This window comes from Xenopus laevis, chromosome 5L, assembly GCF_017654675.1.
Source record: "Xenopus laevis strain J_2021 chromosome 5L, Xenopus_laevis_v10.1, whole genome shotgun sequence".
Taxonomy (NCBI): Eukaryota; Metazoa; Chordata; class Amphibia; order Anura; family Pipidae; genus Xenopus; species Xenopus laevis.
Genome location: NC_054379.1, coordinates 38,348,983 through 38,371,029, shown reverse-complemented (window position 1 = coordinate 38,371,029; position 22,047 = coordinate 38,348,983). Strand labels below are relative to the sequence as shown.

The 22,047-nt window shown below is 41.0% G+C and overlaps 2 protein-coding genes across 2 annotated transcripts; both read left to right on the top strand.

Annotated features, from left to right (window-relative positions):
- Positions 1–343: 343 nt before the first annotated feature.
- Positions 344–4,197, top strand: LOC108716628 (protein PET117 homolog, mitochondrial). The gene is made up of 2 exons (XM_018262894.2): positions 344–501; positions 4,048–4,197. Exons 1-2 carry the CDS (start codon positions 406–408, stop codon positions 4,195–4,197), a joined length of 246 nt encoding a protein of 81 aa, XP_018118383.1. The 5' UTR covers positions 344–405.
- Positions 4,198–4,382: 185 nt separating this feature from the next.
- Positions 4,383–21,066, top strand: kat14.L (lysine acetyltransferase 14 L homeolog). Its single transcript, XM_018262893.2, has 10 exons — positions 4,383–4,629; positions 6,533–6,654; positions 7,368–7,489; positions 9,772–9,953; positions 10,763–11,185; positions 11,776–12,332; positions 14,584–14,720; positions 15,067–15,242; positions 18,307–18,497; positions 19,717–21,066. The coding sequence occupies exons 1-10, from the start codon at positions 4,383–4,385 to the stop codon at positions 19,888–19,890; spliced, it is 2,331 nt and encodes a 776-aa protein (XP_018118382.1). The 3' UTR covers positions 19,891–21,066.
- Positions 21,067–22,047: the final 981 nt, after the last annotated feature.

Here is a 22,047-nt window from a genome sequence, read left to right as displayed (position 1 = left end):
CTCGGTCATAACGTCCCAACCATAGGAATCTAAATAAAAGATTTATTCATTGTGATTTTCTCTTAATACAAAACAATGGCAATAGTAACCCACAGAAGGCGCCAGTAACCTGTGAGAAACTTTAGCATATGTTCCCTCTTGCAATTATCACACGTTATTTATATACTAAACAGGATTCGTCTAACCTCACTCTAGGCAAAAGGTAAGAACAAACCCAGAAACATACATTTCTATATTTTTCCCGCTAGTAAACCACATGGCGGTAGCTTAAAGGTTTCCCCTTTACTAAAATGGCTTCTACGGCTTCTTATTTCCCATTTCAGTACCCCGTGTGCGGCTGCGCAGCAATTTCTTGCGTTCCTCAAGCGCTCCGCCCCATCCGTCCAGCGTTATTGCAGGGCAGGCATGTCTACCATATCGAAGGTGGTGCTGGGTATCAGTGTGGTCCTGTCTGTGGGTACGGTAGTTGGAGTGCATGTGAAGCAGAGACTGGACAGAGAGGTTGGTGACGGACGTAATAATTCCAATGCCGATGCTGGGGCTGAGCTGGGACCTATCACTATTGCTTTGTCTGCTTTAGGCTAAATGAAGGTCATGGCAATCAGTGTTATTTTAGCAAAGTAAATACAATGGAACCGCTGCACTGGGAAAGAAGCCGCTGCTTATGCTGCACAATAAGTATATATTAGTGTTGCACACGGGCTGGGATGGGGATTATTTCTGAACTCACAATTTAAGTTGCCCTGACTTCATAGAGAGAGAGAGAGAGAGTACTTATCCCAGAGCGAGAGAGAGTACTTGTCCCAGAGCGAGAGAGAGTACTTGTCCCAGAGCGAGAGAGAGTACTTGTCCCAGAGCGAGAGAGAGTACTTGTCCCAGAGCGAGAGAGAGTACTTGTCCAGAGAAAGTTGCCAGAGAGAGTACTTGTCCCAAGAGAGAGAGAGAGTACTTGTCCCAGAGAGAGAGAGAGTACTTGTCCCAGAGAGAGAGAGAGTACTTGTCCCAGAGAGTGAGAGTACTTGTCCCAGAGAGAGAGAGTACTTGTCCCAGAGAGAGAGAGAGAGTACTTGTCCCAGAGAGAGAGAGAGTACTTGTCCCAGAGAGAGAGAGAGTACTTGTCCCAGAGAGAGAGAGAGAGTACTTGTCCCAGAGAGAGAGAGGTACTTGCCAGAGAGAAGAGAGAGTACTTGTCCCAGAGAGAGAGAGAGTCTGTCCAGAGAGAGAGAGAGTACTTGTCCCCAGAGAGAGAGAGATACTTGTCCCAGAGAGAGCAGAGAGAGAGTACTTGTCCCAGAGAGGAGAGAGAGTACTTGTCCCAGAGAGAGAGGAGTACTTGTCCCAGAGAGAGAGGAGTACTTGTCCCAGAGAGAGAGAGAGTACTTGTCCCCAGAGAGAGAGAGTACTTGTCCCAGAGAGAGAGAGAGTACTTGTCCCAGAGAGAGAGAGTACTTGTCCCAGAGAGAGAGAGAGTACTTGTCCCCAGAGGAGAGAGAGAGTACTTGTCCCAGAGAGAGAGAGAGTACTTGTCCCAGAGAGAGAGTACTTGTCCAGAGAGGAGAGAGTACTTGTCCCAGAGAGAGAGAGTACTTGTCCCAGAGAGAAGAGTACTTGTCCCAGAAAAGAGAGACTTGTCCAGAGAGAGAGAGAGTACTTGTCCCAGAGAGAGAGAGTACTTGTCCCAGAGAGAGAGAGAGAGTACTTGTCCCAGAGAGAGAGAGAGTACTTGTCCCAGAGAGAGAGAGAGTACTTGTCCCAGAGAGAGAGAGAGAGAGTACTTGTCCCAGAGAGAGAGAGAGAGTACTTGTCCCAGAGAGAGAGAGAGTACTTGTCCCAGAGAGAGAGAGAGAGTACTTGTCCCAGAGAGAGAGAGAGAGACTTGTCCAGAGAGAGAGAGTACTTGTCCCAGAGAGAGAGAGAGAGAGTACTTGTCCCAGAGAGAGAGAGTACTTGTCCCAGAGAGAGAGAGAGTACTTGTCCAGAGAGAGAGAGAGTACTTGTCCAGAGAGAGAGAGAGACTTGTCCAGAGAGAGAGAGACTTGTCCCAGAGAGAGAGATACTTGTCCCAGAGAGAGAGAGTACTTGTCCCAGAGAGAGAGAGAGTACTTGTCCCAGAGAGAGAGAGTACTTGTCCCAGAGAGAGAGAGAGTACTTGTCCCAGAGAGAGAGTACTTGTCCCAGAGAGAGAGTACTTGTCCCAGAGAGAGAGAGTACTTGTCCCAGAGAGAGAGAGTACTTGTCCCAGAGAGAGAGAGTACTTGTCCAGAGAGAGAGAGTACTTGTCCCAGAGAGAGAGAGTAACTTGTCCCAGAGAGAGAAGAGTACTTGTCCCAGAGAGAGAGAGTACTTGTCCCAGAGAGAGAGAGTACTTGTCCCAGAGAGAGAGAGTATTTGTCCCAGAGAGAGAGAGAGAGTACTTGTCCCAGAGAGAGAGAGTACTTGTCCCAGAGAGAGAGAGAGAGTACTTGTCCCAGAGAGAGAGAGAGAGTACTTGTCCCAGAGAGAGAGAGAGAGAGTACTTGTCCCAGAGAGAGAGAGAGAGAGTACTTGTCCCAGAGAGAGAGAGAGAGTACTTGTCCCAGAGAGAGAGAGAGAGAGAGTACTTGTCCCAGAGAGAGAGAGAGAGAGTACTTGTCCCAGAGAGAGAGAGAGAGTACTTGTCCCAGAGAGAGAGAGAGAGTACTTGTCCCAGAGAGAGAGAGAGAGTACTTGTCCCAGAAAGAGAGAGAGTACTTATCCCACAACAAATCACTCACTTCAGTCCCATCTATACATTACAGTCTTTGCAGTTTTCCAGTTACCAGTGTGGGACTGCTATGTGCAATGCTGTACAGACAAACCCTCAAATGCTTGCCTTAAAGCTATTCAAGTAACCTTCTATAAAATGGTATTTTGTCACCTGTGCATTTCACTGTCCATGCATAGTGCCTTTCCGGTGTTCTGCCCGATGCCTTTCCGGTGTTCTGCCCGATGCCTTTCCGGTGTTCTGCCAGGTGCCTTTCCGGTGTTCTGGCCCGGTGCCTTTCCGGTGTTCTGCCCGGTGCCTTTCCGGTGTTCTGCCCGGTGCCTTTCCGGTGTTCTGGCCCGGTGCCTTTCCGGTGTTCTGCCCCGGTGCCTTTCCGGTGTTCTGCCCGGTGCCTTTCCGGTGTTCTGCCCGGTGCCTTTCCGGTGTTCTGCCCGGTGCCTTTCCGGTGTTCTGCCCGGTGCCTTTCCGGTGTTCTGCCGGTGCCTTTCCGGTGTTCTGCCCGGTGCCTTTCCGGTGTTCTGCCCGGTGCCTTTCCGGTGTTCTGCCCGGTGCCTTTTCGGTGTTCTGCCCGGTGCCTTTTCACATAATAACATAAAAACATGATAGATATATATATATATATATATATATATATATATATATATATATATATATATATATATATATATATATATATATATAATTTTTTTTTTCCGTGAAGTTGTTCAGTTGTAGTGAGCGACTTCTAATAAAAAAAAAGTTTTTACAACTGTAAGACCTGTGAGTGCAGTGATTTCTCTGGCCCTGATGTTTTCCAGATAAGGGATCTTTCGTTAATTTGGATCTTCATAACTTAACTCTACTAAAAATCATGTAAACGTTAAATTAACCCAACAGGCTGGTTTCGCTTCCAATAAGGATTAATTATATTTTCTTTTGGATCAAGTACAAGGTTCTGTATTATTATTATTATTAATATTATTATTATTATTAATAATAAGATCAAGGAATTCATTTTTCAAAAGTTGGATTATTTCGATAAAATGGCGTTTTTGGGAGATGGCTTTTCTGTAATTTGGGTCTTTCTGGATAATGGGTTTCTGAAAAACTGATCACATACCTGTGTATATATAGAGCGAGAGCTAAACTTGTTGATTGAGGGGACCCTGATAATATCTTAAGCCACAAAGGGGGCTTTCAGTTACGAAGTCTCAAAACCTGTGCTATACAATATTGTATGTTTTTATAGAATGTTAACAATATCATGTTCCATAAACTGGAGGTATCAAACTGTCTTGACTCATAACTCTGTTGTTGGGTTGCAGAGGCTGCGTGAAGGAGTGCTACAAGATTTGGAAAGGCAGAGTCGGAAGCAGGAGAACCTCCGGCTACTTGAGGAGCAAATTCATTTGACCAAACGCCTTGAAGCAGAAAGAGAGAAAATACTTCTTACCGAGGGCTCCTCCAAATTTTAGATCCATTCAGTCAAGAGTTTTAGCTTCAGAATCGACACAGCTCAGTCCTTCAGAACGATTTAGTTTTTCCTTTTGAATTTTTTAGGCAGTTGAAGTTGACTAAGAAATGCCAAACGCCTTAAAGATTCCTAGAACAAACCATATATATATAGACGGATTTTGTGACTAGATATTGGCAGCAGGAAATGGATATCTCTCTCACCAGTGTCGACGATGAAGCTACAAGGACTTCTGCATCGGAGGGATTGGAGGAGGGAGAAGTGGAAGGAGAGACCCTTTTGCTAGTTGAGTCTGAGGACCAGGCGTCTGTTGACTTGTCTCATGATCAGAGTGGTGATTCCTTGAACAGTGATGTGGGTGATGATGTGGACCCGCCGTGGATGGAAGAAGTGCCTTTTTATTGTGACAAATGTCAGAAGTGGATTCCAGCAAGTAAGCATCACCCGTGTGTTTCCTATGTGTACAACTATTCAGGGCTTGCCATTAGAAGATATTAAACTGCTTCCTAACCCTGTTCTGCTGAAATATCCACACTAAGAAGCTTTTGCCGGATGTACTTAGCACTGACTGATCATTGCATTCAAAGTAGAGTAAAATCAGAAAAGTTTACCGAACAACTGTGGCAGTAAAATGGCGATGCCACTGCCGCTTTATCCTGGGGAAAAACATACAAATACTTTTTGAAAAGTAAACATAATTTTAAAGTAGAATTCAAACTGTAATTTAAAAAAAACAAAAAAAAAAAAACCTGCCTCCCCGGGCAAATAACCCTAATTTTTTACTCACCCCTCCGTGCAGATTCTGGCCTCACTGCAGCCTTCTTCTTTCTTCTGTCTTTTTCGGCGCAGTCGGAGGAAATTTCCAGTCCAGAACCACATGCGGCTAAAGATGAAAATTCCGAAATCATAATTTTCGCCACTTTCAGTGCATGCGCGAAATCGTAGTTTTCAGTAATACGCCGAAAGTCACAAAAATTACTGAAAATGCCGATTTCGCTCATGCACCGCAAGTCACGAAAATTCTGATTTTGGAACTTTCGGTAGTTTTCGTGATTTTCAGCGCAGTTGTTCGGGACCGGAAACGTACTCAAACTGTGCATGTGCCGAAAATGCCGTCCATACACAAAGATTACCGGAGAAGAAGATGGCTGATGTGAACTCCGAGGCCAGAATCTGCACGGAGGGATGAGTAAGTAAAAAAATTAGGGGCATTTGCCCGGGGGGGGGCAGGTAGGCTGGGAGGGGTCTACCGAGGGTAAGGGGGGAGGTTTTTTTTTTTTTATTATGGGTTGAATTCTCCTTTAAACAACTTTGCAATATACATCCATTAAAAAATATGCAGACTTTTCATGATTTTTAATGCTTTGGAACAGTTTCCTAAGACTAGCCCCCTGCTCTTCTGCTGATCTTTATGACTACTTTGCTGAGCTGGCTGACTACTGTTACTTTGTATCAACAGCCAGCTGTCCTTAGCCTGCATCCTCCAAACCCCACAATTCCCTGCACATGTGATTTCAATAAGGAAAGAACATCATAGTGCAATGCATTGTGGGTTATGTAGTTCCTACATGATGTCTCTAACATGAATGTTTAGTCCCTCCTTCCCTGCTAGGATTTCAAATGAAGCAGAAAGAGAATAACTGTTAAACAGCTGGATTTCAGCATAGAAACTGGCATTTAATCATACTTTTTGAAGAAACCAGTAACTGCGATGGATATATTAGGGGTTTCTGTGTTATGTGGGCCTCTTTACACTTTACCCTTTACAGTGCCTAACATGTTGGCACAACCACGCCAACCCCCCTCTTTTACAGTGAAGTAGCCTTTTCCCTGTCCCTTATATATAATTTGTCGCTGGTTTCAATATCTTTGCAACTGTAATTGAAACCAGCATTTTCTTTTCTTTCTGATTATTCATACAATGTAGCAGAAGTCAGTTCTCTTCCCTGTCTTTTATAATGGTCGGATTCCTAACTTCAGTTAGCAAAATGTAAACGTCCAGACAGATCCTGCTTTCATCAGCAAGTACTGTACCTTTTCAAACTACTTCAAAACCATAATTTTTTTATTAACATATATGGGAAGTGTGCTTATAAATGACCTTTTCTTTTAATATAAAAAAAATTGGTTGTTCCCCTTCAAATTAATTTCAGTGCAGTTCGAACGATAAAACTATATTTGAGCTCGAGTGTCTGTAACAAAATTATTCAGGTTTTGAAACAACACTGTGCCCCATAGATCCGTAGTGCAGTTGAATCAACTGTGTGTTATTTTAGATTGCTATTGATAAAACAATAAAACTTTTGTGACTTGAGATAAAATTCCTTCGTTTATAGGTCAACTGAAAGGCGATTCTCCGAGTTATCTAAAAGGAGATAACTACTTCAAATTCACATGCTCTCCTTGTTCGGAAGATGGCAAAGAGCAATTTGAGCGTTTGAGGCTAACGTGGCAGCAGGTGAGTGACCATTTCTTTGCAATTCCCAAAATTGAGTTTATTAGTTTACATAAGTCATTAAAGAAGTAGTCTAAAAATGTTGTACATTATGTTTTGGGCTTCTGTACCAGCTCAAGTGAGCCACAGTCTTTTATCAGTAAATATCTGTGCCTCTGAAGATGCCCCAGTAGCTCCCCATCTTCTTTTCTTCTGATTCACTGCACATGCTCTGTGCTGCTGTCACTTACTGAGCTTAGGGACCCACTCACAATATACAGTACACATAGAATAGAAATGTCACATTATAAGGCTGATTAGTAATTAATACAATTACTACATGGCAGCACAGAAACCAGTGCAACTAGCATCAGAATTTAATAATCAGCTCTGTAGCATCAGCTTATATTACAGACCAACCTCATTTTCTGCTGGATAATTAGTGACGACCCCTAAGCTTAGCTTCTCAACAGCTGCTCAGAGCCCACTGAGCATGTGAGTGTCACAGACAATTTCCATGATGGTGACCCCCTGTGACAAGTTTGAAGTCCTGGATCATTGGTGTTTGGTGTTACTGTTCTTTCAAGTAATCTCAAATGTATTTTCTATTATGTTGCATTGGCCTGCTTGAAAGCACACTGCAGTTCTGTATAATAATTAGAAAATGTGAACTCTGAAAAGGTTTTGCTTATGCCAGCCTCTTGTTAGAAAGGCACTGACAGACAATTATTTGGCAGGTGGTCATGCTGGCCATGTACAACCTCTCACTGGAGGAAACTGGCCGTCAAGGTTATTTCAGATGGAAAGAAGACATCTGTTCTTTTATTGAGAAACACTGGAACTTCTTGCTTGGAAGCAGGTACGTGACCAGTAAACTACTTTTAGAATACTAAAGGGGAACTCCGGCTTCCAAACCAAAATTTGATTAAGAGGCTCACATAACACAGAAACCCCTAATATACCCATCACAGTTACCTGTTTTTTCAAAAAGTATGAATAAACAACATTTTCTATGCTGAAATCCAGCTGTTTAACAGTTCTTCTCTTTCTGCATCATTTGAAATCCTAGCAAGGAAGGAGGGACTAAACACTGATGTTACAAATTGTAACAACTTCTCCACAGCTTACAGACAACATGCAGGAACTACATAACCCAAAACGCATTGCACTGTGATGTTCCTTTCCTTATTGAAATCATGTGTGCAGGGAATTGTGGGGTTTGGAGGATGTAGACTAAGGACAGCTGACTGTTGATACAAAGTAACAGTAGTCAGACACCTCAGCAAAGTAGTCGGAGAGATCAGCAGAAGAGCAGGGGGCTATAGGCTTAGGGAACTGTTCCAAACCATTAAAAATCATGAAAAGCTCAAGTTGTGTTTTTGTGGAGTTCCCCTTTAAATGTAAAGGACCTCCAAGCCTTTTGTACAGGTATGGGATCTGTTTTCTGGACACCCGTTATCCATAGACTCCATTATAATCAAATAATCCTGATTTTAAAAAAAAAAATGATTTCCTTTTTCTCTGTAATAATAAAACAGTACCTTGTACTTGATCCCAACTAAGATATAATGCATCCTTATAGGAATCAAAACCAGCCTATTGGGTTATTTAATGTTGAAATGATTTTCTAGTAGCCTTAAGGATATGGATATCAAGATCCAAATTACAGAAAGCTCCATTAGATGGACAACCCCAAGTCCCGAGCATTCTGGATAACAGATCCCATACCTGTACTCATTGTTTAGATCTGATGTTTACTTTCCATAATAATAATAAAAGAACTTCATCCAGACTTTTGATTTAAAGCTCTGCTAGGGACGAGGGTAAAAGTTTGATTAATGGATGAGGAATAATGCCTGAACCAAAGTAGAATGTCCTTCTTTCCCTTGCTTCTAATATTTGGGGTGCTGCAGGCAGGGCCGGATTTAACAACTGTGCTCCCCTAGGCACCCCCCCTTATTGATCATACCCCACCAGCTCACACTTACAACCGGCTGCTTGCACTGCCGCACCACATCATCCATCACCAATGCCACACTTCATTGGGGACTGTGTGGGCAGGAAATTTAAGGGGCAGATTTATCAAGGGTCAAATTTCGAATTCATGGGAGTTTTTTTAAAACTCTCAAACTCCCATGAATTCAAATTCATTATAAAAATTGAATTTTTCAAAGCTCTGATGAATAGGATCAACCTGAAAACTCAAATCGAATTCGGTTCAAGTTTTAAAAACTCGATTTGAGTTTTTTTCTCCGAAAAAAACCCCCTCAAATGTCAGGAAGGCAGCAAAAAACTCCAAATTGATCCCAGGACTTCTCCCATTGACTAAAGCAGCAATTAGGCACGTTTTAGGTGGCGAATAGTCGAATTCGAGCTTTTCAAAAAAAGGGCCAGAGTATGATCAATTTTGAAAATCTAATATTTAAAAATTAGATTTTTAATCGAAGTTTAACAATTCCCTAGTCGAATTTGACCGTTTTGGCCATAAAAAAACTCAAGTTGGATTTTGAAATTTAGAATTTTCACTTCGACCCTTGATAAATCTGCACACAAATGTCTGTTAAAATCTTCCTCCCAGTGCAGCTGCAGCCAGTGGATAGCATGCCACCCCCAGATTTCTGCTGCCCGAGGCCTTTGTGGCCTGCCTTCAAATCTGAGCCTGGCTGCAGGTTTCCGTACATAAGGCTACCTGTTTTGCCTTGGCTGAGGCATTATTCCTCTGATTTAGTAGAGAAGAGCAGGTTCTGAATTCATAGGATAATGCATGTAGAATCCCTTTGCAAAGGAAGTTAATATAAACGGTTTCTCTCATATATATTTATGCTAAATACAGAAAAGCTCCTTACATGTTATTGTTAATATAATGGGAAAATATCTTGACTATTCCATGATTAGAGTGGGGGGGGGGTTTGCTCAGCTGTAGCCCTGATGCCACTACTTCTCTAAAAACTGGCATATAGTGGCATTGGCCGTAAAGAAGCATGACGTTTTAATAACGTTTTTAACGTTTTTAATACCCTAGAAAAAAAATGTATTTTGCAAAGCCTATCTATTTACCTAGTTTTTATTTTTACACTGAACTGTTCCTTTAAGAAAGAGAATTTATTGTAAGACATACTGTACATCCTTTCTTTGCAAAAGGAAGAAGACCTCAACCTGGTGGAGCACTGTCGCTGGATGCCTTTCAGTAGGGAGCCCTTTGTTCTTTAGGTCTGGAGCTCAGGAATTTGGTGAGCCTGGATGGTGGAAACTGGTGCACAACAAGCCTCCCATCATGAGACCTGAGGGAGAAAAGTATTCCACTGCTGTACAGAAATCAAAGGGTGCGTTACATTAAGAATTTGGTTAAAAAAATTGGAAATTGCTTTATTAATTTTGTAACTTTAAAAATTTTAGTTTTATGTTTTTTTATGTAAATCGCAAACTTTAGAACTTGAAGAATTCTGGAGATTTCACATGTCTAGTGCAGCCAGGGGGGTCCAGGAGGTATAGGGGCCCTAATTCTTATTCCATTGCAATAAATATTGGTAAAACATTTACTTGACCTTTAGACATTTTGTGGGGCCCAGTAATATCTAGTTACACCACTGAGTGCAGCTACTAGAATGAAAGCAAACCTCTAATTCCTTGATATGGCTACTGGGCTAAAGCTGACATTTGGCCCACTTTACTACGTATCCATTAAAGATCTTGCATTTTGGGGTGGATTATCGATGATTTTCATGGTTTTAAAGCATTTATGAAAGTTTGCATTACTAACAGGTATACTAAAGAGTTTGCATAAAGGGTTGCATACTTTTTTTAGCAGGTGGAAAAATAAAATGCTACTTGTATTAGCTCTCTTAGATGGAGCCTGGTTCAATCGATCACTACAAATAAATGTAATGCTCCTCAATGTCCCAAATACTATTCACTTTCATCTACTCATGCACCAACAGTTCTGTAATGTCTTATACAAGTGTGTGTATGTATAAATCTGTGTGTTTCCAAAAGCAAATGGAAATAAATGTACTTTGTCTTGTTGTTAGGGTTATATCTAGATATAAACGGAGAAACAACAGACCAACATCTGTTTACTGATCCATAGTTAATTGTACTTTAATATATCCCAAATGTACTCTCATGTCTCCAGTTGCGGTGAAGACTTCCCTTGATCCTGTTATCACGGTGGAAGGTCTCCGGAAGAGAGCGAGCCGAAATCCAGTTGAGTCAGCAATGGAGCTGAAGGAAAAACGGTCACGCACGCAAGAAGCCAAGGACATAAGGAGAGCACAAAAGGAGGCTTCTGGCTTTGTGGATCGTAGTACTTCCTCCACTCCAGTGAAATTCTCTAGTGGCAGGAGCCGTCGCCCTGATATTATGCTAGAGAAGGGCGAAGTGATCGATTTCTCATCCCTCAGTTCCTCTGACCGAACACCTATGACTAGTCCTTCTCCTTCTCCATCTTTAGATTTCTCTGCTCCAGGGACACCGGCTTCTCATTCTGCCACTCCAAGTCTTCTTTCTGAGGCTGATCTCATCCCTGATGTTATGCCGCCACAAGCGCTGTTTCATGGTTAGTGTGGATTCCGGCATCATAGAAATTCTATCCCTCATCAACATGGCATTTTATTTCTAGGATAAAATCTAACTAGGGATGCAGCAAATGCTTCTGATCAAATGTTGCGATGACATTTGGTGTGTGCTAGTCATATCTAAACAAAGGTTCAAATTAAGTTTGACCAGGCACTTGGCATTTAGGCAAATACTAACATTGCAATAAGCCACAGCGTCAAATTCATATCTGAATTCCATGCCAGGATTATAGGATATTGTCCTTGTGCACTTTTGCAACCTTGTTTATTAATTAACCCTAGATCATAGTTATGGATATACAGTATACAGTGAAATGGAACAGCGACGAATAATGCTGAGGCAGAGACTAATTTGGGACTTCATTAGGAACATCTGAAGCTGATGGCAGACTCTCATTTTACTTCACAATCTAAACAAATCGGCAGTCCCTTGAGATGCCTCTGTATAAAGAGCAGCTCCCTGTCTAAAAGCCTAACAGGGTACAAATGGGAAAGGGGAAGTGTTTGTTTTTGTCTTTGTTATAAAGTTCTGTGCTGCTGTCTCTCAGTGATGTGCATGTTCTTCCCGTAGATGATGAGGAGTTGGAAGCAGACAGTGTAATTGATCCTGGGATGGAATACATACCTCCTACCAGTGCCTCGCTTGCTGGTTCCTCTACACCAATATACCGCAAGAAGGTTAAAAACCCTCTACAGATCAAACAAGAGATAGAAAGTGAAGAGGAGAGATCTGAGAGGGTTGAAGGAGAAATGCCTGAAGATTCTTGGCGGGAAAGAAAGCGCAAGAAGAAAGGGCCCCTGCCCACAGATGGCGATAAGAGCAAAGGCACACAGCACAATGCTATAAGCCTTTATGAGGAAAAACTTCTTTTGAAGCGCCTTGAGGCCTGCCCAGATGCAGTGGAAATAACTGCCGAGGCCAGGAGACTCAGGCGCAAGCTTCTCATCCGTCAGGCCAAGCGGGAGAGAGGGTTACCCCTCTTTGACTTAGATCAAGCAGTGAATGCTGCCCTTCAACTGGTAGGTGGAGTGTATGGAGCTAGGGAAGGGTCTGTCTCAAGACCAGTACCCTCCGGTCCAGAGTATCGGGCAACAACACAAGACTACAGAATCTTGGACAGGTACCAGGTGAGTTAGTGACACCATAAAAAATAATTGCATTTCATAGTCTATTACTATGGGACTGTTTTACTATTCCCAAGCTACTGCAGCCCTATGCAGGTAATGTTTTGGCTTCCATACCACATCCGGGTGCACTGTCCTTTACATCAACTTACATTCCATAGTCATTACACATATGAACATACAAAGGAATGTACCACTCGGTGCCATTCTACACAGATGGTATACCTGGGTATAAAGGGCTGTGCCTCTACTGCATGGAGTGCTAATTTTGTTGGTTTGCTTCTGGGTGGAAATTGAGAAGTCATGTTTTACTTGCTTATGGCAGTTGAACACATAAATGGGCCAGCAGACTTACATATAGAGACATTAGCACATGTTGAGGTGCTTCAGTTCACCTTTAATCATCTGCAGACATCTGTGCTGTTATTTTGTGAGATGCAAAATAATAGAGTATGTTCAGCACCAGCCCAATTCATTGCCCTCATATTAAATTCGTGGGTTTGCTACTTTTATGAACATTATTTCTAGCTTACATTACACATAACACAGAAGCACTGTGCGGTGCAGATTGATTTAACCTAGATTAGAAAAGAAAGGCTGTCTCATACTGAGTGGGTTAATTAATGAATTAATGACGCATTCATTCTCCTGAAGTGGAAAACTTGAAATCTGTCCAACCGCTTGTCAATAGATTCAACTTTTTCAAATGTGCCGGGAGTTGCCAGACCGCAAATTCACTCTTACTACTTGGCTAAAAGAATACTAATTCTCAAATGATTGCACTGCCTGTGGCATGAAACTATCATAGTTGTGTATTGTAAACGAAAAATCAATTTTTTTTTTTTTTTTTTTAAACTTTTGTAATCATTATATGGGGCCTATGGGACCAGTTATCTAGAATGCCCGGGACCTGGGGTTTTCAGGATAATGAATCTTTACGTAATTTGGATCTTCATACCTTAAAGGAGAAGGAAAGTTACCGAAGCAGTTTATTGCCAATAGATTAGCCACAATAGTGCAAGCTATAAGAATATATTTATTCTACAGAATGCTTCGCCATACCTCTAGAAGCTCTCTGTATGTTTAGGATAGCAGCTGCCATATTAGCTTGGTGTGACATCACTTCCTGCCTGAGTCCATGTTCACTCATAGCTCTGGGCTCAGATTACAGCAGGGAGGGGGGGGAGGAGTAAAGTGAGCATGCTCAAGTCCTAGCCCTGCACGTTTAAGATGAAAACCGGAAGTCTGTTACAGAAGCCCATGTATACGCAATAGAAGGAACAAAATGTTATGTTACTTTTTACAGAGGACTCCGAGCAGCATTACTTTGAGGGTTTACTGGACTATTTATATAGACCTTTCTGATAAAGCTTACTTAATTTTAGCCTCCTTTAAGTCTACTTTAGATAATCCCAACAGGCTGGTTTTACTTCCAATAATGATTAATTATATCTTGGTTTGGATCAAGTATAATGTACTTTTTTATTATTACAGAGAAAAGGGAAATCATTTTTAAATAATTGGATTATTTGGATAAAATGGAGTCTATGGGAGATGGCCTTTCCATAAATGGAGCTTTCTGAATAACTGATCCCACACCTGTAGTTGTTAAAACAGTATGGCTGCAGGGATCTTTCTGCTTATTTGTATTTATACCTGTGTTCTACTTATATGTATATTTCAGAGCTGGTAATTTACTGGTAAAGTTCTGTAGATTAACTGTAAAACACATTTTAAGTCATAAATGGATCCTAGCCTGTCACTTTATGAAATTGATAAATTAATACCAATTGGCCATGAATATCAGAACTGCAGTAATATAAATATAATACACAAGAGCCATGAATATACTGTAAAATATATCCTAAACTGTGCTTCATGATGTCATCGGTTATAATCGGAGTTTAGTGATGTCATTTCTGTCGCATGACTCACCGAAACTTGTGTATTATGAATAAAGGACCCCTGTTGCAAATTATGAGGATATTAGAAGTCACCTCGGAGTTTCATGGCCCGTATAAAAACTGCCTTCGACTCGTACTTTTATATGGTCATGGAACTCCTCTGTAATTTATAATGTCCTTTTAATACACAAAAGCCATGAATATCTTGTAAATTATATCCTTATAAACGGTGATTAGTGATGTCATCAGTTATAAACGGTGAGTTCTGATGTCATTTCTGTCACATGACTGAAACTGTATTATAATAAATAAGAGGGGGTACTTTATTCACTATATCTGTTTTATGTTAGACCGCATTGCCAATCACAAAGGGACATCGGCACGCAGCAACACGATTTGTGTACAGATTGGGAGGCTCAGAAGACAAGGATGCAGACCTCAGCATTGTTAGCCCCTTTACTGCCAGAGTCTTGAAGCCTTACATAAGGTAAACTTCTGCTACTTATTATCTAACGAGGAATTGCAGCTGTGTTTAAGTGACCAGCATGTATGTATGTATGTATGTGTGTATATATATATATATATATATATATATATATATATATATATATATATATATATATATATATATATATATAACACATCCCATACCTTATGTTGGTTAATGAATGATTGTGTAAGTTTATACATTCAGATTATTTCTTAGCATTCTAGGCCATGTGCCTGTATCAGAACTAATTGTATAGAGCTTTTGATGGGTCCAAATCTTACTCCATTAACGACAGTCATATATTGTCTCAAAAACATTAATACTTCTCCTTTGCTGTCACCAGACGCGACTATGAGACAAAAACACTGAAGCAGCAGCTCCTGGCAGAGATTCAATCCTATACTCAAAGAAATGAGCCCGACTGGCAACCAGAGGCAGAATCTCCTATCGATTACTGTTATGTCCGTCCCAGCCACATACCCACCATTAACTCCATATGCCAAGAATTCTTTTGGCCTGGTAAGAATGCACAGGGATTGTACATGTGTATGTGAGATGCCTCTAAACTTCTAGTTTGTCCATGGCGGCACCCATTTAAAAAAAGGGACAGTAGTATTGGTGTATAGATTGTTTCCTTCAGCTCCGCTTTCAGAATATATAAGTGCCAGGCTTTGGATATGGCACAGAACCCTCATAAGAGACAGAGTTGCTGTTATATATAAAAATTTAACTTTTTTTAATACTATTGTTGCACTGAATCAAGAATTCAGGCCTTTTTCAGCAGGATTCGGCCAAATCCTTGTGCCCGGCCGAACCAAATTTGCATATGCAAACCACAAAACAAGGAAGTAAAAAAATGTTTTCCACTTTTTACCTTCCTGTCCCTAATTTGCACTTGCAAATTTGGAATTGGTTCGGTATTCGACCGAATCTTTCATCAGGGATTCGGCCATATCCCAACTAGTGGATTCAGTGCATCTCTCTCTCTCTCTCTCTCTCTCTTAAGCAACAGATAGTTTACATCATATTAAGTGGTATATTAAAGACTTTTACCAAACTGGAATATATATTTAAGGTAATATTGCCCTGTTACATCTCTTGCCTTGAGCCACCATTTCGTGATGGTCTGTGTGCTGCCTCAGAGATCACCTGACCAGAAATACTACAACTCTAACTGTAACAGGAAGAAGTGTTGAAGCAAAAGATACAACTCTTGTTAATTGGCTCATGTGACATAAGTATGGTTGTTGGTATGTTTGTGAGTACAGTGAATCGTACGATCCCAGGGGGCGGCCCTTATTTTTTAAAATGGCGATTTTCTATTTATGATTACCCAATGGCACATACTACTAGAAAAGTATATTATTATGAAAATGTTTTATTTACATGAAGCAGGGTTTTACATATGAGCTGTTTTATGCAATATCTTTCTATAGAGACCTACATTGTTTGGGGGGTATAGTTTTCCTTTAAGTCTACTAGAAAATCAAGTGAACAGTAAATAAACCCAATAGGCTGGTTTTGTTTCCAATAAGGATTAATTATATCTTAGTTGGGATCAAGTACAAGGTACTGTTTTGTTATTACAGAGAAAAAGGAAAACTTTTTTAAAAAATCTGGATTTGGATAAAATTGAGTCAATGGGAGATGGCCTTTCAGTAATTTGTTTCCAGGATAATGGGTTTCTGGATAGCGGATCCCATACCTGTATTTGCTAGTGGATAATTCAAAATAGAAGCACTGCCAGTTTAAGGACTCAAGTCTGTCTCCTGCGAGGCACTATGCTCACACACAAACCATGGACACACATACATGCTAGGATACATCAACCAGTCATTGGACAGAGCTGTAACTTTTGCTCCCACATTTCTTCCCTGTTTGGTTAATGCCACTCGTGTGTTTTTGTCCATCAGCCGATACTGCTCTCATCTACTCCTTGATATAGCTGCATTATAACTGGAATTAGGGATGCACCCAATCCACTATTTTGGATTCGGCCGAATCCTTCACGAAAGATTCGGCTGAATACCGAACCAAATTTGCATATGCAATTTAGGGGTTGGAAGGGGAAAATTTTTTACTTCCTTGTTTTGTGACAAAAAGTCAAGTAATTTCCCTCCCCGCCAATAATTTGCATATCCAAATTAGGATTTGGTTCGGCCAGGCAGAAGGATTCATCCGAATCCTGCTGAAAAAGCCCGAATCCCAAACCGAATCCTTGATTCAGCGCATCCCTAACTGGAATTTATCAACACTGGGCAAATTTGCCCGTGGGCAATAACCTGTAGCAAGTGATTGGCTTTTTTTCAGCCAGATGTAGGTAGAACAGTTCCTGCCATGTGTAAATATGCCTGGTGTTGATAAATCTCCCACACTGTGCTGTTAAGAGTTGTGTCTGTGTCCATCAGTGCCCCAGAAAGTGCTTTTCCTGCCTTGCCCTGATCTAGGGATGCACCGAATCCAGAATTCGGTTCTGGATTCAGCCAGGATTCGGTCTTCTTCAGCAGGATTTGGATTTGGCCAAATCCTTCTGCTCAGCTGAATCCGAATTTGCATATGCAAATTAGGGGCTGGAGGAAAATCATGTGAATTTTTGTTATAAAACAAGGAAGTAAAAAAAATGGTTCCCCTTCCCACCGCTAATTAGGATTTGGTATTTGGCTCAATCTGTCGCGAAGGATTCGGGGGTTCAGCCGAATCTAGAATAATGGATTTGGTTCATCCCTACCCTGAATTAACTGGAATACTACATACAGGTGTCGGTGTAGTGGCCTTCCAGCAAACTGTAGTGACCAGCAAAAAAATCTCTGGCCTAATATAGAGGCAAGTAATTTAGAGCTTTAAGGAGAACTAAACCCTAAAAATGAATATAACTAAAAATGGCATTTTATATAATGAACTTATTGCACCAGCCTAAAGTTTCAGCTTGTCAATAGCAGCAATGATCCAGGACTTCAAACTTGTCACAGGGGGTCACCATCTTGGAAAGTGTCTGTGACACTCACATGCTCAGTGGGCTCTGAACAGCTGTTGAGAAGCTAAGCTTAGGGGTCTTCGCAAATTATCAAGCAGAAAATGAGGTTGGTCTGAAATGTAAGCTGATGCTACAGGGCTGATTATTAAATTCTGATGCTAGTTGCACTGGTTTCTGTGCTGCCATGTAGTAATTATCTGTATTAATTACTAATCAGCCTTATATTGTGACATTTCTATTCTATGTTTACTGTATTTGTGAGTGGGTCCCTCAGTTCAGTAAGTGACAGCAGCACAGAGCATGTGCAGTGAATCAGCAGAAAAGAACATGGGGAGCTACTGGGGCATCTTCAAAGGCACAGATATTTACTGCTAAATGGCTGTGGTTGCCTTGGGCTGATACAGAAGCCCAAAACATAATGTAAATCATTTCTAGCTACTTAATTAGTTAGGCTTTAGTTCTTTTTATTTTATTTTTTTTTTTGCTTGGAGGCCCAGATGTACAGTATCTGTTCCTTGTGTCTTGCATTGGGCACTTGCCACTGACTAATATCACACGTGGGTGCAAGAGGCCAGGTGGTTCATCTAATGGGTTTCATTTTGGTTTCAGGCATAGATCTCTCGGAATGTTTGCAGTATCCAGATTTCAGCGTCGTAGCGCTGTACAAAAAGGTTGTAGTTGGTTTTGGTTTCATGGTCCCAGACGTGAAGTATAACGAGGCCTACATCTCATTCTTATTTGTGCATCCTGAATGGAGGAGAGCCGGCATTGCTACGTTTATGATCTACCACCTTATACAGGTAAGCAGCAGTACCAGGCAGGATTCCTTTAATACAGGTATGGGATCCAGAAACCCGTTATTCAGAAAGCTCCAAATTACAGAAAGGCTCCCATAGACTCCATTTTATCCAAGTAATCCAAATTTTTAAAAATAATTTCCTTTTTCTCTTTAGTAATAAAACAGAACCTTGTACTTGATCCCAACTAAGATATAATTAATCTTTATTTGAAGCAAAACCAGCCTATTGGGTTTATTTAATGTTTACATGATTTTCTAGTAGATTTAGAGGGTTATTTATCAAAGTCTGAATTTCTCAATATTTTCTGCTACAAACTCCGATCAAATCTTCTCGGGTTTTTTACGCTTATTTATTATTACATTTTCCTGTAAATTTGCTTTGTGGGGAAAAACCAGATCTTCACGATTGTTTTCAGATTTTTCGTGCGATTTTGATGATTTCTTCGGATTTTTCACCCAAAAACTCTGATTTCTTATGCATTTTGCCCAAAAACTTTTGCACGAAACCCAGCGCACATCAAAAAACCATTGGGACTTCTCCCACTGACTTATATGCAACCTCGACAGGTCTGAGATGCCGGATTTTCATATTCTGACTTTTCCATCCTCTGGGTTTAATGAATTTCCTAAAATGTGTGATTTTATGAATAATAACATTTTTTTTTTAAATTTTCGTAATTTGCATTCGGAGTTTAGTAAATAACCCCCTTAAGATATGAAGATCCAAATTACACAAAGATCCTATATCTGTTACGCAGCTATCCTTCTGTCACCTCTTATCTTGAGCTTTTGTTATGTCATAGAAAATGAATAAAAATGTAAATGTATATAAAAAAAAAAAAAAATCCGATATCTGGAAAACCCCAGGTCCTGAGCATTCTGAATAACAAGTCCCACACTTGTATAGCTAAACCGTTTTATCTCAGGAGCAAATGAAGAAATAAACAGCCACGTGCCCTTTAATAATTGCACACCGCAGACTTCCAACTATATTCTTGTTAACTCCCAAAATAGCTTTATAATATGACCAGCCCTACCCACATTCCCCTCTGAGCAGCTCTATGTTCCAGCCGCTACCATTTGATCATTGATTTCATACTTGCAGTTTTCTGCTCGCTGAGCTGCCATAAACTCTGAAATAGCAGTTTCTCCACCTACACGTTTTGCCTCTGGCCAATTTTTCTATAGAAAAAACAAAACATGTTTTACTTTCCTGGCAGACTTGTATGGGGAAGGACGTCACGCTGCATGTTTCTGCCAACTCGTCAGCAATGCTGCTCTACCAGAAGTTTGGATTTAAGACAGAAGAGTACATCTTGGACTTCTATGATAAATATTACCCTTTGGACAGCAAGGAATGCAAGCACGCCTTTTTTCTGCGGCTGCGGAGGTGATGCAGATACTGGAGACATCGATAAAACTCACTTGAAACATCCATTGACCTAAATTGTAGGCAATTTATTTCAGGGCAGAAAAGTCCTGCCTTACATAAGAAAAGAAATAGCTGTCCAGAAAAGGAAGACTCATCTGTGTTTGTAAGAATTGCTGCGACGTGTATAATGCTTGCCTCTAGACAAAATCATGTTTTCTACCTAAACGTATAGACGCCATTTACCCAGTTGGAACCAACAAATATTAAAGGACAAGAAAATCTCAAGTCACCAGGGAGTCACAGTTAGGCTAATGAATAAGTTGCTACATTTATTCACTAGACCTAGACATGCACAGTTTACTAATGTTTTCTGAAATTTCTGCATGGCCCAATAAGCCTAAAGTCTGTGCAAGAGATGCCTGATAAGAACAGGTAAGATGGCGGCATGGAACTGCTTTAGGGTAAGGGCACACACTAAGATTCTGGGAGATTGTCGCCCAGTGACAAATCACCTCTTCCTCGTGAGGCGACTTTGGAAAACAAAGCTCTCCGAGTGCCGTCCCGCCGGCGATTTACATTCTAGCCGACGGGAAGGCTTTTCAGGGATATTTGTCGCCCGAAGAAGAGGTGATTTGTCGTCGGGCAACTAAATCTCGCCGAATTTTAGCACTTGTACACTTACCTTTAGGGTCTGGCAACACGAGCAGATTCAGGGAGATTAGTTGCCCCAGCAACAAATCTCCTCTTCTTCGCGGCGACAATCCCCCCAAACTGCCTTCCCTCTGCTGGCTAAAATGAAAATCGCATGGGGGAAGGCACACACGGCACTTTATTTTTTGAAGTCGCTCGAAGGCAGGGGGAAGGCAGTTCGGGGAGATTGTCACCCCAAAGAAGAGGAGATTTGTCGCTGTGGCGACTAACCTCCCCGAATCTTGTGGCCAGACCCTTAGAAGTTTCCCCGGCTGGTATGTTTTTTTTTTTCTGAAAAGAAGCACAAGCCTCTGGAATAAACTTTTTAATTGACTAATATAACATATGGACACCCATAAATAATTTCCTGGCTGTAAGTAATGATTTATCCTTTGTTTCCTTACTGAGCTGCAAGTTTAAGTGACCTTATCAATGGTATCATTTTAAGAAGAAAGAAGGAATTGATTACAAAGATGTCTGAATGGAACAATAAAGCCCTTTAGCTGAATTGTTGGCTTCTCACTGCTTTTAGTTGCAAATTACAAATACCTTAAGGCCAGGGCCAGACGATGGCGGATCTCGGCCTGCGTTTCTCTGCAGGATGAGAATCCGCTGCTCTTCCTCTCCTGGTCTGTCTGCACCTGGAAGCATTGTTTCTGCTCGGGCAGACGCAGAGGATTTTGGAGCAGTTGAACAAGGGGAGCAGCAGGGCAGCATAAACATCATATAGAACATTTTCTTCCAAAAAAAAAAAAGAAAGGTGAACTAGGTTACATTGTGTACATTTGTGTCATCACTGAAGGAAAGCTGTAGCCCAAAACATCAAAGATCTCTTTAAATAAATATCACATTTAAAAAAATTGTGCCCAATTGCACTGACGTTTATCACGCAAAAAGAAAAAGCAGATGCACAGGTCAGTTGGGTCAATCAGATGGATTAGTGGATTTTGTTCATCTATATGTGTGGCCACAGCTTGGACAAACAACTGGCCTCAGGACAACTAGTCCAGCATAAGAGAACGAATGTGCCACAGAACACAACACATGGCCAAAAGTATCCAAACACTACTTGTAAGATGACGTATCTATTTGCTGGCTTGGAGTAAAAGTTGCCGCTGCTCAATGCTGGATTTGAGAAGCTCTGGAGTGAAGAATCGAGCTTCTTTGTGTAAAACTAATCTGGGTTTGGTGGAAGCCACAAGAGCGTTACTCATAATGGCGACTGGAACATTTAATGGGGAAGGAATAATGGTGTGGGGCTGTTTATCTTTATTTAAGCTAGGACTCATAACCTCATACCTTATTTTCCTTATAAGGAACAGTAACACCAAAAATTGTGAAAGTGTTTTAAAGTTTTATTTATTCAAGAAGCAAATTAATTATACACCTTAGTGAATACATTACCTGAGAACGCATGTGACACCATTTTACCTGCACTGTCACCACATACTAATATTGTTGCAGTGTAGTTGGGAGTATATTTTCTTTT